The 17,939-nt window shown below is 39.2% G+C and overlaps 1 protein-coding gene across 1 annotated transcript in view; it reads right to left on the bottom strand.

The window, feature by feature from the left end:
- Nucleotides 1-17,704, bottom strand: part of ADCY9 (adenylate cyclase 9) — a 136,205-nt gene extending 118,501 nt beyond the window's left edge. Inside the window, exon 1 of the mRNA XM_036279846.1 lies at nt 15,972-17,704. Within this exon, the coding sequence (XP_036135739.1) occupies nt 15,972-17,664 (1,693 nt within the window). The 5' untranslated portion in view covers nt 17,665-17,704. The remainder of the gene's footprint in view (nt 1-15,971) is intronic.
- Between the last annotated feature and the right edge of the window lie 235 nt (nt 17,705-17,939).

Below are 17,939 nucleotides of genomic sequence, written 5' to 3'. Positions count from 1 at the left end.
GCCTGCATCGGACTCCTTCCTTAAATCTAAGTGTGGGTCTTCTGAGCTCCCTGCTGCTAGCTTGTGCCTGGCATAAGGTTTCAGCATTATAGAATTCATGTTCCCTGTTCCCTTTGTGCTTCCCTTTCCTTATAGTTGCTGCTACGGTACCATCAATTACATAGATTTCAACATTGATGAAAACAGGTTTTGAGGGCAGGGGAGTAGGATAAAAACCAAAATATTTCTAAATACCCACCATGTGCCAGGTGTTCTTCTGTGCATTATCTCATTTAATTCTAACCCAAACCTTTCAGGCTAGGCAACTCACTTCCTCAAAGAGAAACCAATTCTCAGACCCCCAGTTTTGACCACTTTGATAATTAAGACATTGACTTAGACACTGACAGCCCAGCCGTTGTGGCTCAGTGGATTGAGCATCCTCCCATGAACTGAGAGGTCCCAGTTCCATTCCAGGTCAAGGCATACGCCCGGGTTTGGGGCTCCGATCCCCAGTAGGAGGCAGCTGATTGATGTTTCTCTCTCACATGGATGTTTCTCTCTCTCTCTCTCCCTTCCTCTTTCTAAAAAAAAAAAATCAATAAAAACATATTTAAAAAAAAAAAAAAGACACTGACAACCCAAACTCCTAAGAATTGAATCTATTTTAATTTTAAGTTGAAGAGAACAATCTCACAAAGAGGAAGGCTGATGTCTTGGTAGATTGGCAGACATACAGACATAACCTGTGGAGTGAGGGGCAGTGGGAAGATCATGTAACTTGCAAACCTGCCCAGCATGTACTAGGCAGTCTGGCATCTGGCCAGGCCCTCCAGAAAGAATAAACCTTCCAAAAAAAAAAACACCACCACCACCACCAACTTGCACTGTTTCAGTGCTACCAAATGCCAAACTAACAAATTTCTAAGATGAAAATTCACTCACATCTTCAGTTTAAACTTACAAAGAGGAAGAAATGTGGCCGGTTCTGCCTTGGCAGTATATTAGAGAACACACAACACACAAACTTTCTACACAATTACTCCTACCAGATGTTTCTTGGGAAAGTCTACAAAGTTCTTTCCCAAAATTCTGGTAAATTTCAACAACAATCAGTATTTCCCCAATTTATCATTAACACTGTAGCTTTATAATATAACTAGTTATAGAATTATTAATTCTAATTAATTCTTCATTAGTTATAAAATCTAATCTATAATTCCCACTTTCTATTTCTACATACCAAAAGAAATCTACTTTGATCTTTTGGAAAACATGCTCCATTTACTAAGACACAAATTTGATTCAGATTTCCCTTTCTCCTCCCCTTTAAAAATATACTAAAAGTAACTGTAATAACATCTTACTCATCCCTGAACTCACTGCCAAGCAACTTCACTTATTCAGAATATATTTGTCAACCAAAAACTGCACAAAGACCAAATTCTTAGTTCTTTTAATCAAATTACCTTCACAGAGTTAACTAATTTATGTTTGTTTTGCTTTGGAATAAATTGAAAACCAGGAACAAAGTTATTACAGGAAAGCATACTAATAGCTACATAAGCTGATAACAAGAGAGCAAGCAAAAATTTAAAAAATGTTTTTAAAACATAAGTACTGGAAAAACAGAGCAGTCTCAGTTTATTTAAAATAAAGCAAAAATTCCTTTCTTTACAGTGTAGTTGCTATCTGAGTAAAAGCCAAGTAACAGGCAAGATAAATGAGTCATCAAGAAAATTAAATTGTATTTAGCATATTTCATTTTTATGAAGGTAAGAAAGTGTTTTGTACATTTCAGAAATGTAAAACCAAATGTTTAAGCTGGTTAAAACAGGAAAATGCTTGACTGACTAAAAAGGAAAATCCTCACCTTTTCAGAAAACTTAACCATCCAGAAAGACTTACTATAATTGATATTTATATCTAACAACATATCAAATGAGGCTGGTTTCATATTCACCCATATGCTGCCCCTAAAGCTGTCTATTAAGGTACTGTCTAAGAGAATGAGAAAGGATCAGAGAATTTAATATTTAATCAACCTGGACCAAGCTCAGAAAAAAACGACAACTGTTTTAAAAATAACTAAACTGATTATGTGAATTAAATTACAAGTCAGAATTAAATCACATTTAATCATGACTTTCAGGAAAACTTCTAAACATTGGTGAAAATGAAATACTAAATTTTAGTCAAGGTATATTATTTAACAATAGAGGACTTTCCATCTTCAACTTATCTTCAACCAGCCAGCTTGATTGTTAATTTGAAAAAGAATTGCTTTTCCATCAATTGATAAGTGAATAAATAAAATATGGTCTATCCACACAATGGGATATTTTGCAACCATAAAAAGCGATGAGGTACTAACACATGCTACAATGTGGATGAATCTTGAAAACAATATGCTAAGTGAAAGAAGCCAGTCATAACAGGCTGCATATTGTATGATTCCATTTATAATAAATGTACAGAATAGGCAAATCTATAGAGATGGAAAAGTAGATTATTGGTTGCCAGGGGCTGGGAGAGAGAAATGGGGAGTGACTCTTAATGAGTATAGGATTCTTTTTTGAGTGATTAAAAATGTTCTAACATTGATTTTGGTGATGGTTGCACATACCTGCGAATATACTAAAAATCACTGAATTGCAGACTTGGAATGATTGAATTGTGTGGTATGTGGATTATATCTAAAAAGAGCTGTTATTAAAATATAAAAGAAATGCTTAAAATCATTCACTCTAAGAACCTTGTTCATATTCCTTGTTCAGGACAGTTTCACACACCATAAGCAATGCTGCTGAAAGGAACAGAAACCTTAGTGCAAACTGGAACACCTCCAGAGGAGTATATGGAATTGGTAATTTAATAGCTACTAAATAAAGTAACATCATGACTAGAGCTATGAAAGCAAACATTTCCATCTGAACTTCAAATGGCAGAGGGACAAAGTTGATATCTTAGAATCACCAGCTCTGAAAGTGTTCATTATCACAATTTCTTTCAGGAGCCAGAAAGAACAGAATTAATTTATTACATCTGAGAAATTCTCTTTAAAATGTGTGTGAGAGACAAGAAGCATCCTTTGAAATTTTTTTGTTTGCATGGTAGTTCTAAAAGTTTTTAACCTTCTGCAATTACTTACACACTGAGTCAGGCACTTTAGTCCTTAGAAAACATATGACTCCAACAGACTGTGAATAACAGTTTCTCTAAGGGAAGCTACAGTTTCACAAGTTGGGTCTTTGTTGAGGTGAAATTCTCTCTCGGGTTGGATGACATATGTACCCAATGACAACACTGTCTTTCAGGACAAAGTAGAGTGTTTTTCCTTTTCTACTTTGTTTCACCAGCCATGCAAATCACAGCAAATGTTATATTACTTTCCATGAGCTGCTTTGCTATTCGTAAGAAAGGATAAGAAAACCATTCAAATCTTTCATAAATCCTTTATAATTAAATCCACGGGTCTCTGTTTATCATTGGTGACCTCTAATGTCTAATTACAAGGTCTAAGGTAGATACTTTCCAGCTGCATTAATTTTTGAACTACTAGAATCACACTAAATATATAGTAAATATATATAGGACCCTGGCACACTAAATAAATAGCAGATCCAACCATGCACCATCAGGAGCAAGTGAGTCTTTTATTAATGGAATAATCAGTAAGAACATATTAATCTAATATTTGCTCTGTTCTACTACTGAAAAACTTGCCAACACAGTAAAATTCGTTTTGTTGGCAAGTAACCTTCCAATCTCTCTCCAAAATAATGTTCAAACAAGAATTGAGGGCCCCCCTTTTTTAATTTAATCACTTTGCATTTTCTCCAAGCCATTTCAGAAGTATTTCTCAAACTTTCCAAATCAAATGGGGTTCCTCTAATGATACCCTGCTTTATACAACAAATGCAATCACCCCAAAAATCATGTGTAAATTATACTTCTTTAACTCACTTTATTTATTTATATTTAAAGGAAGTAAAAATCCTTAGGCAAGTTAAGAATCTCACACATACCCTGCAATAGTGGTTCTATAAATCTGAGTTTCCACATACTAAATTTAACTAAATGAGGGTTCATAGTTTAAACACATGGACAAAGAAAAAAACCACTTCTTCATATTAAGAATGTGTACTATTTCCCAATCATCTGAGCTCAGTTATTCTTAGAGAATGATGAGGAATTTAAAGCACATTTAATTCAAACTTTATATTTTACAAATGAGGAAACTGAGAACCAGAAAAATTAAATTATTTTCCCAAAAGTGCTTAACTAGTTAGTAAAGAAAACATCTTTAGATGAAAAGCTAATTTACTGAACAAATTCATTTATACAAATAATAAGATAATTCTATAAAAGTGCTTTCCTTTCAGAAACATCCCCTAACTACCACACCATCCGGTTTTTAGACAGTTCATTCACAAAACAAAAATTAACATTAATAACCATAAGAATCATTTTCTTAAGGAAAAAAGAACTCATTTATGAAGTTACAGAATGCAATGTAATCCACACTTTGAATATTAACCACATAAGAGGTCAAAACTAACTGAATCAATGTGCAAGACTTCTACTTAAAATGTCAAAGCCTTAATGGTATATTTAATATCCATATAAAAGAAAATAAATCACATGCATGTGGGTTTTATTCCTCTCTACAAACTACATGGTAACCAAATTAATTTAATATTTCCCAAACAATTCAAACACAAATATAAATGATTCAAAAGCTACTTTCATTAGCACATTTTTCTTTGGAAGGAAAAAATTAACAGAATTTAATAGCATTATATTAAAATCCTGGAAATTATGCACAAGGACTATCCAGGAGCTTTGCCAAAAAAACACAAAACAAAAAAAAAAAAAAAAGGTATGCTGGTTTTTCATGTGCATAAGTGAAAATCAAGTAAGAATTATAAGGCTCTACTGTGTTATTAAAGATAAATATACTTCTTAAAATCTCCATTTTAAAAAACTTAAAAATGATTGCCTAAACTAAGCCATTCAAACTGTATTTCCTAGGCCCTAAACAAACACTTGGGTTTTCAATCACCTGAGTTCCAGCCCTGCCCCACAGCCTTCACTGCAGCACCCTTGGGACCCTTGGTTCTGAGGCTATCCACTCTCCCTCACCCATGGGCCTATATTTCACATTTCTACACACTGCATTTGCAGCTCTGTCTCCTTCCCTAGATCCTTTCATGCCCATCCCATAGCCTGTATTTAATAAACCACTGAACCATTCCTAGAAAACCAGTTGTCTGTTCTCTACCTTCTGGTTTGTTCTGTGTAGAGTGTGGTTTCACACACAATGGAGTGCCCATATGTGGAGCTCAAGTAGTTATAATATTCATTCATTCATTGATTCATCCCACAAATATTGTGGAACATCTACTATATGCTAGGCCATGTACCTCATGCTAGAAACACAGCCATAAACAAAACGTGCAAAAATTCCTGCTCTCAGGACACATTCTAGAGGAGTCAATAAGTCAAACACACGTTATGCAAGATAGGAAAAAGAGTTGCAGAGCAATCATTCCAGGAAGCTTATTCAGAGAAAGGTTCCTATGAAGGAAATTCCTGGAGTTAGGCCTTCTGGAACCTTCCACAGCTGTCCTAGGAGATGGGGCTTGCTGGCCTGAGTCTCCAAACAGGTAAACTACATTTTGGTTTAGGATTTTTTTCATTTTATTATTCTTTATCCCTGGTTACCAACATTCAGAGGTACTTGTCACTCAACAAGTATTGGTGGGAAGATTTCATAGAAGAAAATGCTGCATTGTTCTATAACTATCGATTTTAAGAATAAAAATTAAACCTGCCAAAGAGCTTAAGAAGCACAAACTGCTTCTTCTGTGGTACTAATTCTTCATATAAACATGCATAGACTATTAATTTTCTTTTCAAAAGAAGGAAAAGGTAAACTTTAGCTCAGTCTCTGAATAAATATATCAAACAGATTTAATAAAATTCTAACACCTGTAATTTCTTAACTCCTTAAAAATGTCACTAAATGAGTAAGAAAGCTATCAAAGACTACTAGGCTGTATGAAAAGGACTCAGGGGTTCCCACAGGCCCAAGATGGAACAACTGGATCATAAAAAAAAAAAAAAAAAAGATATCTGTAATGGCGTGAAATATATCAAAAAACTAAAATCCAAGTGTTTATATTGAGTCTTGAAAAAAGTCACTGGTCCCCTTCAGAGGATGTTAAGAAACCAACTCAGCCTGACAACTGGTATATAAAAGGAAAGAACCAAGCAAATAAAATATAAACTTTTGAACCTACACAGTTCCCATGATTCTAAGATTTCACAATGGCTGAGATTACAATGTGCATGAAAACACTTTGAACTGGAAAGAGCTAAACAAAGGGATATTTGTTTCTGCTGTTGCTGCTGCTAAGAAAACTGTCCCCACTTTCAATAACACTAGTTTATGAATCTTATCTCAAGAGTGACTCTGTGCCAAGTACTTTTCTAAGTACTTAACATCATTTTCTCCTTTAATCCTTACAACAATTCTATGAGTGGGAAATAGTGTTTTCTAATATAGACTTCTGGGTTTAAATATAGTAGTCACCCCTTATCCTCAGAAAGTATATTCCAGACCCCAGAGGATGCCTAAAACTTCAGTTGATCCTTGAACAACGAGGGTTTGTACTGAATGGGTTCACTTATATGCTGATTTTTTTTTTTTTCCAATTGATCCTTGAAGTTCAAACCCATGTCCAAAGGTCAGCTTTACAGTTGGGAATCCAAGTAAGCAGAAGGCCAACTGTAGCTATTCACAGATTTTTGACTGCAGGGAGGCCTCTAATCCCCAAGTTATTCAAGGACCAACTATATATAGTAAGTCCTCACTTAATATCACAGATAAATTCTGGGATTTTGGTGAAATGACATATTTAGAAACAAATTTCACCATAGGTTAACTGATATAAACAAGTTAAGTTCCTACAGCATAAAAGGCAATGAACAAAATACATTACTCGAGGACCTGCTATACTATATGGTTTATTCCTATACATTAATGATAAAGGAATTTATCATTAATTTCTATGATAAACTATGATAAAGTTTAATTTATAAATTAGGCACAGTAAAAAATTAACAATAACTAATAATAAAATAAATAATTATAACAATACACTGTAATAAAAATTATGTGACTAGTTTGGGGGCCATATTAAGTAAATAGGGTTACTTGAGCACAAGTACTGTAATACGATAACAATTAATCTGCTAACCAATACAGCTACTTAGTGACTAACAGGTCATAGTTACATAGCATGAATATGCTGGACAAAGGGATGATTCACATCCCCAGTGGGATGGAGTGGGATGGTGTGGATGGTTCGAGATTTCAACACGATACTCAGAAAAGGGCACAATTTAAAACTTACCGATTGTTTATTTCTGAAATTTTCAATTTAATATTTTTGGACCGCAGTTGACCATAGATAACTAAAACCGCGGAAGGCGAAACCACAGATAATGGGGGGCTACTGTACTGGCTCCACCACTTAGCAGCTCTTTCTAGCTGTGTGACCATCCCAAATTACTTAATTTCTCTGTGCTTCAGTTCCCTAGTGTATAAAATGGAGATAAGTATCCTTAACTCCCAGCCCTATTTGTAATACGATAAGCAAGTCTAGTACATATTTGTTTAGGTGATTTTTTTTTTAATCTTTATTGTTGAATGTAAAATGTATTACAGATGTTCCACATTTTTCCTCCATTGACCCCCTCCTTCCCACTCCCGCCCACCTCCCGCCTTTTCCCACACTGTTGTCTGTGTCTATTGGTTATGCATATAAGTTCTTTGGTTTATTTCTCCCCGCCCAACCCCTTTCCCTTTGAGGTTTGTCAGTCTAGCAATGAATTTGCACTTCTTAATCTCTTCTTAGGTGATTATTTGATTAATGCCTACTTACCCCTTCTAGGCTGTAAACTCCAAGAGGCCAGAGGGCTCTATCTGCACAACCTAGTCCAGGCCTTTCAAATAGTAGAAACTCCTTTGATATTTGTTGAATAAATAAATGAATTTACAGTAAAATACAGTAGAGCTGAGTAACTGCTCTAGTTAAAAACTCAGCCAATATTTCTAGAATTTCAAAATTGAAGATTTCCCTATAATTCCTCAACTATCACCGGGGCCACATCATGTTAGGTACCTCTAAGCCCTGGGGACCAGAAATAGCCCAAGAACAATACTGCCTGAACTCCCTGGGATTTTCAATAAAGAAGCTGCCAAACTTGGCAACTATAGTTTATCCAGGGCAAGCTATCTGTGTTTTGTATTTTGGGCACTTGCCCTTTTTAATTCGAGAAACTGACACAATCACAGTCCCTGGTGTGTTCTGAGTTTCAGTCTCAAATTATACAAGATGTGCAACAAATAGAGTGTAGGAAAAAAGAAACACCCTTGAGTGCAGTACAAAATGTGATTCACCAGCTAGAAGAGTTGGTTATTATTTACTGAACAACTGTAGTGATCGAGTCACTATGCTAATAAGCACTTTACTTGAATCATCATCTTATTTGATTCTCCCAATAACCCTCTGACAGAGGTTCTGTCATTCCTATAAATTGAAGAGTCCCTATGTAGTTGCTCCAAAGTTCCACGGCTCAGAAATCACAGAATTCACAATTAAATCCTAATGTATCAGAAACCAAATTCCATACACCCAACCACCAAACTATACTGCCAAAGGGTGAGCCTTGCAAAAATAAAAGAACAAAGTTGATGGTCTTCATCATGACCCCTAAACAGCAGTAACAAAGATTTGACAGAATCACAAAGGACTTTTTTGAGAAAAAGTAAATGTATGAACTAAAAGTCACTTGTTACTTTCACAATAAATGTGATGTCTGTCATAATTCTAGTTTGAGTTGTTTCATCTACATGAGAATGTGTTTGGGTAGCAGTTCTCAAGGTGTGGTCTGCAGACCAGTAGGGATCCCTGAGATGTCTGCACGAAAATTTTTCCATAATAATGCTATGGTGTTATTTGCCTTTTGCAGTGTTGACTCAGCATTGATGGTGCAAAAGTAATCATGGGTAAAACTGTTGATGCCTGAATCAAAGCTGTAGCACCAAACTGTACTAGTCATCAACAAGTTCTTTACCACCACATACTTGCAGAAGGTAAAAAAGTCAGTTTCATTTAAGAATGTCCTTTGAGGAAACAGTAAAAATGAATAATAGTTAAATTTCAACCTTGAGGGCATGTCTTTTTCATGTTCTATGTAACTAAAGGGAAAATGTGCCTACAGCACTTTCATTGCACTCTGAAGTATCATGATTGTCAAGAAAAGCATCCATGCAATTGTTTGGGTTACAAGCTGAATTAGCTGCTTTTTTTATAGAATAGCATTTATTATTGACCTACAGACAAACTCTACTTATTTAGACTTGAGTATTTGGCAGAATGTTCCTGAAAAATGAACAAAATGAGTCTGCCACTTCAAGAAAAACAACTGACAGCATTTGTTGATGATGATAAAATTCAAACTTCAAATGAAAACCAGAATTTTTGAAAATTCTTATCTGCCACTGTGAAGTTGACATCTTCCCAATATTAAAGACTTTGCTTTGGCAATATTTGGAACATCCTTATAATTCAAAACACCAACATTTTTCAAATGACCAATGCATAACATTACAAAATCACACCTGGGTAAAGATGCATGCAATAATCCAATGGTTGGCTTGTTTTTTATCCTCACCTGAGGACAGTTTTTGCATTCATCTTCAGATAGAGCAGGAGGGAGAGAGGGGGAAAAAGAGAAACATCGATGTGAGACAGACACATTGACTGGTTGCCACCCACATGACCCCAACTGGGGCGGGGACAAACTGCAAACGAGGTACATGCCCTTAGCTGGAACCAAACCCAGAACTCTCTGGTCCACAGGCCAACACTCTAACCACTGAGCCAAACCGGCCAGGGCTCAATGGACTTTTTAATAGCATATACAGAAACGGATTAATAGGATTTCAGATTCATACTGCAAGTAATGCTTAAAAAACTATCACTTGTCTGTTGAGTGTTAGTTGGGTATCAAATACTCACAATGATCTAAAAAGGCTATTGAAATGCTCCTCCATTTTCCAACTACCTCTACATCAAAGTAAAGCCAAATTTTCTACACATTCTTCAACATCCCGCAACAAGGTCAAAGCAGTTAAGAAATCTAGTTGACACACTTTAAAATGGCTAAAATGATAGATAAATTTTTACATGTATTTTACCACAATTTTTTAAATCCAGTCTTTGGTTAATCCAGACATTAAAGAGATTTGCAAAAATGTAAAATAGGCCCTGGCCGGTTTGGCTCAGCGGTTGGAGCATTGGCCTGCGGTCTGGAAAGACCCGGGTTCAGTTCCCGCTAGGGGCGTGTACCTCGGTTGCAGTTTGTCCCCAGCCCTGGTTGGGTCGTGTGGGTGGCAACCACTCGATGTGTCCCTTTCACGTCGATGTTTCTCTCTCTCTCTCTCCCTCCTACTCTATCTGAACAAAATGTCAAAAAATGTCCTCGGGTGAGGATTAAAAAAAAAAAAAAAGTAAAATAGTGCAACTTTCCTCACCAAATTTCTTTGTTTACGAAAATATTTTTTTTTTTTTTTTTTTATCCTCACCTGAGGACATTTTTCCACCTTTTGTACAGATAGAGTGGGAGGGAGAGAGAGAGAGAGAGAGAAACATCGACGTGAAAGGGACACATCGAGTGGCTGCCACCCGCACGACCAACCAGGGCCGGGTACAAACTGCAACCGAAGTACGTGCCCTTGGCGGAACCGAACCCGGGTCTCTCCGTACCGCAGGCCGATGTTCTAACCGCTGAGCCAAACTGGCCAGGGCACGAAAATATTTTTTAAGTGGTTACTTGTATAAAAATCTTATTTAGCCCTGGCCGGTATGACTCAGTGGTTAGAGCATCAACCCATGCACCAACGGGTTGCAGGTTCCATTTCCAGCCCCAGTCGGGGCGCATACAGGAGGTAACCAATAGATCTCTCTCTCTCTCCCTCTTCTTTCCCTCCACCCTCTTCCATCCCTCCGCCATCCTCCCTCACTCCCCCCCTCCCTCCCTTATACTCTCTCTAAAAAGAAATCAATGAAAAAATATCCTCAAGCCCTGGCTGATTTGGCTCACCAGTTAGAGCATTGGCCTGTGGACCAAAGAGTCGCAGGTTCGATTCCTAGTGAAGGGCACGTACTTGGTTGCAGGGTCCATTCGGGGTCATGAAGGAGGTAACCCATCGACATGTCTCTCTCACATCAATGTCTCTCTCTCTCTCCCTCCTTCCTTCTACTCTATCTTTAAAAAGAAATCAATGGGAAAAAAAATCCTCAGATGAGGATTAAAAATAAATATATATCCTCAGTTAAGGATTAAAATTATACATATATTATGTTACTTATATTAACATGCAGTGGGTACAATGGGCTTATTATTTCTAAAAGAGTCAAGGAAAGATTTTTGAAACTCAGTCTGTTTCAGTTTCTAATAAGGTAAATATCAATAGATAACTTACATAAACACAAGTTTTTTTTAGCTTCCATAATAATTTTTAGAAGTATAAAAAGGGATTCTGAGACCAGAAGGTTTGAGAACCACTGGCTTGTGGAAAAAGGCTCATAAGCCGGTCAGGGCCATTCCTTATCATCCCAGTCCCAGATTTCCAACACCTTCTCAAATCTGTCCTGTCCCAGTTTCCACCCTCTGGTTTGCTATTGCTGCCACCACCATCAGCTTTTGGGGGAGGGAGGCTTGACCTTCCAGCCTATTACAAGGGAATGAGCCTCTCTTACCTCAGCAGAGCTCACCTCTTCTATAAAAACATGATTGTGGGTGGAGTGACTGAGCACCTTTGTTTTATCCTGGTAATATTTAAGAGAAGGAAAATAAGATGTCTGTAGGTATTCTCTGACAGTTTCACATTCTTTGCGACTCTCTACCTATAATAGGAAAAACCAACAGTTCTAGACAAAATGCTTCATTTTTTTGCTTGTGACCCAAGGCAGAAGAGAACAGGGTCCAGTGATTCATCCCAAATGGTCTGGAGGGACCCTTCTTCCCATCACTCAAATCAGATTATTTCTCCCTATTTTTAATAATAATTGCCCCTCGCCCTGGCCAGTTTGGTTCAGCGGTTAGAGCGTCGGCCTGTGGACCAAAGAGTTTTGAGTTTGATTCCGGTCAAAGGCACGTACCTCAGTTGTGGTTTGGTTCCAGCCCTGGTCTGGGTCGTGTGGGAGGCAACCAGTCAATGTGTCTCTCTCACATCACTGTTTATCCCTCTCTCTCTCTTCCCCCCTCCCACTCTATCTGAAAATAAATGGAAAAATACCCTCGGGTGATGATTAAAAAAAATAAGTTTAATAATAATTGCCCCTCACTTTTTGGATCATTTCCAAAATCCTAGTCTTATGCTGAAAATTCTTTCTACTTTCTCTCTCAGTGATTGGTCACCCAATCTAAAATTTCACACACACACACACACACACACACACACACACACACATTCCCTATCCTTCTTCCTGATTTATATTTTCTCCTTAGAACTTAACACAAAACAAACTTTATATTTTACTTATTCGTTTACTGTCTGACTATGGTATTAGAATGGAAGCACCAAAAGGCAGGAATATTTGTCTGTTTTGTTCACTGCTGTATCCCCAGAACCTAGAACTGTGCCCAGCACAAAATAAATTATTTGTTGAATGAATGAGTGAACAAGCCAGGGGTTTCTGGCCTCTCATGTTCTGCAAGTAGATCCTGCATTCTCCATCCATACCATAGAAGCTTCAAAGGCCTCTCTCCCACTCCTGATTCTAAATTGTCCCCAGGTAAATTCTAGAAACTTGAAATGCCATTTGCCTTTCAAACCAGCAAGCCCCTTGCCTCCCCAGTTGACTATTTAAATATGGCTCTAAGTCCTGTCAAGTTGATCTTACTACTCTCATATCTGTCCCATGATCTCCATCGCCACTGTTACTACCTTGGTTCAGGCTACCATCAATCCTTCCTGGGATTCACTGAAACAGCTCACTAATTTCCAGTCTCACACCCTTCTAACACAGTCCCTAAAACTGAAAGAGTAAACTTTCTCAAATCAGATCACTTAAGCCTTCTGCATAAAAGCCTATCAGTGGCTCCCCATTACCTACAGGATTGAATCCAAATTCCTTCCCATGTGACCCACAACATTCCTTATCCTAATGAACTACTTATAATTGCCCAAACCACCAAGAAACACAATCCCAAGCCTTTGCCCATGCTATTCCCACTGCACCAACTGTTCTACTTCCATTTACCTGGAGAGCCATTACTTAATCTTAACACCCACTCCAACCAAGTACATGCACCTCTCTAAAGTGCTCATTTATAACCGTGAGCTCATGGAGGTCAGGAACTGTCATGACTCCATTTGCGCATTCTTGGTGGCAGGCATGTTGCAAGAGCACAATAAAGATTTCCAAAGAGTGAGTGAATGTGCATAAATAATGAAAGTCTGCCCTTTCACAAAGCCTATTCGGATAAATTAGAGGAGTAGCATCCTTTCACACTGCCAGGCTAGTTCTGGAATCCCCAGTTTACCCATGTTCATTTCTACAGAGCCCTCTACTGGGTATTTTTAACCCCATCATCAGAAAAGGGGATGAGAGAGAAAGGCTAATGCCCAACATTGCAGAGAGAAAATATCTACCACAAACCCAAAGACAGGATGAAGAAATCTTACATATTTAACTTTAACACCATGTATGAAAGGGTCTTCTATACACCATGTGATCATCTCAATTTAGCAAATTTGTACAATGTCTGGAGAATTGAACTGTGCAATTTCAAAAAGGGACAGGAAGTTGTGTAGACATCCTCGATTAGTAGAGTCCTGTCCACAAAGGCTTTCAAAATAAGCTGAATACGGCAAAAATCATGGTCTCAGGGAAACAGTTAAAGGAGGGAATACCATATAAAGAAGTCACTGGTTTAGCTAAGCCTTGTCTTTCCCTACCTTTATCCAGTAGTAAAACCTTTCCTTACAAATATAGAGTGTACACAATTTAGAGAAAAAGTGAATTTACCAATTTTAGACTATTTGAGGTTAAAAAAATCAACAAGCCATTCTAGCATGTTTTTTGCCTGTGTCTTTAGACCCTTGATCTGAAAACCAAAAATAAAATTACCCACAAATTAACAAAGATGGGTATTGCCAAAGAGTCAAAGACTTGGCAATTTTCAGACATACTTAATGATTACATCTGTTTTTATTTTTTAAATTCAAGTAATACCCTGTTCAAAGTACCATTTACAGAACTGTTATCATTGTCATACTTAATTTTATATACTACAGCACAGCTCCATTCTCTGGAATCTGTCCCATTATCTCTGAGAACAGAGCCTGCAACACTTGGACCCTAAAGATGTCAAAACGTTTAGCAGTAATTACATCTGCACTCCACTCCAGTGGCACTTTCAGAGTCAAGAGCAAGAGCCATTCTCCTACAGGGAAAGACACTTGTCACAGCAGAATCTCTCAAGTGAACTGCAAAGAATAGTTTCTGACCTCATCAATATAGCATTTAAAACTCTCTAGGTAGAGGTAATTATCAGGTGAAAATATTTTTCAACTACATCCATATTATTCAATTACTAGCAAAATTAATATAATAAAGAAAAATCAGGAGAAGGATAAAGCACCCTCACCAGATAACCAATAAGTAAATGACATGGGGAACTCTGATCAGAAGCAGAGAAAGAAAATGTCAGTTGAGCATATAAGACTGTGACAAGGCTGAGAACTTATTCAGGCCCTCAAACTCAACCACATACTGTCTGATTTACACTATTACTTCTCCCATCTCTGATTTAAGCTGTTACTTCTCCTTCTGAGGATTCCCTTTCCTAGAGCTTTTCACTGTGTGATTATGCAACATGTGGGCACCATAAAACATATAATATAGCTTTGCAAATTTAGGCTTTTAAAAACCAATGTGATTTTCTCTACATAGTTCCTAAATAGATGTTCCCCTCAATCTGGAAGATTTTAGCAAAACATAAGGACTGTTTTTAAAAAGTGTTATTTAGAATCTTTACTTTTGGCCCCACTTATTTAAATATCGCTTCCTACACCTCAAAGATTTTTGTCCTATATGAAAATAAAATTAAAGAAGCCCAGTGAAAACATCAAGAATAGCAGTAAGGAGCTTAAGACTGGGACCAAGGACCAGATACTAATCTGAGGGGCTGGAGGTCTAAACACTGCTTTGTGAGCATTGATCACTTTCAAATCACCTGGCAGCCTGAGAAGTTCAACCTTCTAAAATGCTGCAGGCTATATGAATACTACAAATAGCATGATAAGAAAGCATCGTTAAATGAAGTTGAAAGCTGAAACTGTAAACATTTTTTTTTTAAAAAAGAGACCTAGGCAAAGAGTGTGCACTTCGGGGTATATGATTCCATCTAATTCTCAGAGTCCTACAGGGCTGAGCTGACTTCCTTGTCCCAGCAAAGGGAGGCCTAAAGAGGAGAAAGGTTTTCTTCTTCACATTGTTGGAAAGGAGCATAGGGAAACGTTTTAATGGGGCTTAAGGGCAACCAAATGAAATGGAAAGGCAACTTCTTAAAGTGCTTCAAAGTTCTGACTGCAGGGCTTCCGTACCCTGACATTCATCAGACCTGCCCCCAGAATTTCAGAAATATTAACAGCCAACTGGCAAGGACATACATTTTCAAAGTTCTCCTTCCTCCTAAAGGTCTCATATAGGTCAGCACTGTCACAGTGTGAAAAGATCTGTGATATTTGACTCATTGGAGAAAAAGTCCTCAGGCTCTGAGATGTCCCCACAGTAAGGTATCCCCAGACAACAAGTCCAGATACTGTCACTGGAAAGAGATTGTTTTGTTTTTTCAACACAAACAGGAGTGGGGAGTGAGATGACTAGGCAAAGAAATACACATACCTTTCAACTGGTCAACAACAACGCTCTGGCCAAGGCGTTCAGTAACTCTCCCATCCTCCATTTCATACCGATCATCTAGGTATTTTGCAGTGGCCTCAGAAATGTGAACCTTGCCAGCCACTCCCAGCTGCTCCATGAGATTGGCCAAGTTCACGTCATTGGACCACACGTCGAATTTAAACCTCCTCATGCCCAAGATACCACACAAGACAGTCCCCGTGTGAACTCCAACACGCATGTTCACCATTTCTTTCTTCTCCTGGCAAAAGTGCTCGATGGCTCGTATCATGCCCAAGCCCATTTCGATGCAGCAGTAGGCATGGTCAGCCCGGGGCTCAGGGCACCCTGCCACACAGTAGTAGCAGTCTCCCAGGGTGCTGATTTTCTCACACTTAGTCTCTTCACACAAGCGGTCGAAGCGACCAAATAAATCATTGAGGAGACCTACCAGGGCGTGAGCAGATTTGTTGGCACTCATCTTGGTGAAGCCCACAATGTCTGCAAATAAAATACTGACCTCTTCAATCTGCTGCATCTTAAATGGGCGGAATGCTATAGGGGCTTTCTGTATGGAAGACTTTTTCTTCCTGTTCTTGGGGCTGGAGGTGGCATGCCTTTTCACAGAATTCTCACTCTCTTCATCCCCCTGTTTCATCAAGTCATCAGCTATGATTCTTGGCATCACAGAATGAATCATCCTCTCTTTCAGAGCTTTTTCCACTTCCAGATCCTTCCCGTGCATAATGGACTGTCCCACCTTGAGGAAAGTACTCCTGGATCTCACCTGGGACATGATGAATAGGTGGATCCCAATGGCGTGAATGCAGACATGGAGCAGGGCTCGGCTCAGCAGCTCCCAGTGCGGGGGCCCTGCTCCAGGTGAGGGGAAGCAGTCTTCATCTTGGAAATGATAGCCAAAGGTCTCAAAAAGAACAGAATATGCCACTCCCAAAAACAAGCTCAAGTACAAAGGTAAGTGCATGACTGTGTAGAGCAAAAACAGCACTTCAATGCACATGGAAAAGCTCCCCACTTGAGATAAGCAAATGTCTGTGGACTTAGCTGCGGGAGTATGATTGGAGCTGTCAACACGTCCTGAGAGGGGCGTCAGAACCTGAACCTGGGCAGCCAGGGTCAGGGTGAAAACCAGGAGGGTGAAAACCAGCGAGGTCCACACATAATGTCGGGCATACAGCTTGGTGAAGGTAAACAGGAAAAAGCCCAAACACACCACGAGGAAGCACAGAGCAGGGGCTGCCATGGCAATCAGTTTGGATCTCATGTGGACCCCAAAATAGATGCTCCAGAGCAGGCAGGCGAAGCCGATGTAGAAGAGTGCGTACCGGAAGCGGCGCTGGGTTTGTGGGAAGCAGCGCTCCAGGCAAGCCTCCTCCAGGTTCACGGAGTCGAACTTGGGGTCCCACCACCGGCTGGAGGCCCTCTCGAACAGCTGGGGCAGTTTCTTCTGCCTGCGCAGGCGGCCTCCGACGCCCACTCTCCGTGGGACGCCGCCTGAGTCCCCGGAGCTGCTACAACTGGAGGAGATGCTGTACTTGCAGTGTTTGGGGTGATTGTTGGACGACAGCTGCTTGGGGTTGATTTTGACCCTCACGCTGTTGCTGTCTCCGCTGGAGTCACAACTCACCTCGGTGCTATGGTGCTGCAGCAGCTGCTGGTGGGGCGGGGAAGCCATGTTGCCGCGCGCTCGTAGCCACCCTGGGCTGGGGTCACCGCTACCTGTCAGCGAGACAAGCAGAGTTAGGCTGGTGTTTATTCCCATCCAGATACATGCACCTGAAGGCCACGAGCTCTATCCATTCCTAAGTGGCGGCCCCAGCGGTTTGCTTGCAAAAGCACCATATGCTCATAAAACTGCGGTAATCTCTAATCAGCGCTTCCACCGTCCCACCTAGAGGCCGACCCCAGCCACCCGGGACGGGCCCAAAGTGCCCAGGGTCCGCGAGTCGG

The sequence above is a fragment of the Molossus molossus genome, unplaced genomic scaffold, assembly GCF_014108415.1.
Source record: "Molossus molossus isolate mMolMol1 unplaced genomic scaffold, mMolMol1.p scaffold_m16_p_3, whole genome shotgun sequence".
Taxonomy (NCBI): domain Eukaryota; kingdom Metazoa; phylum Chordata; class Mammalia; order Chiroptera; family Molossidae; genus Molossus; species Molossus molossus.
The sequence above is the reverse complement of the archived record's forward strand: the minus strand, read 5'-3'. Positions and strand labels throughout refer to the sequence as shown.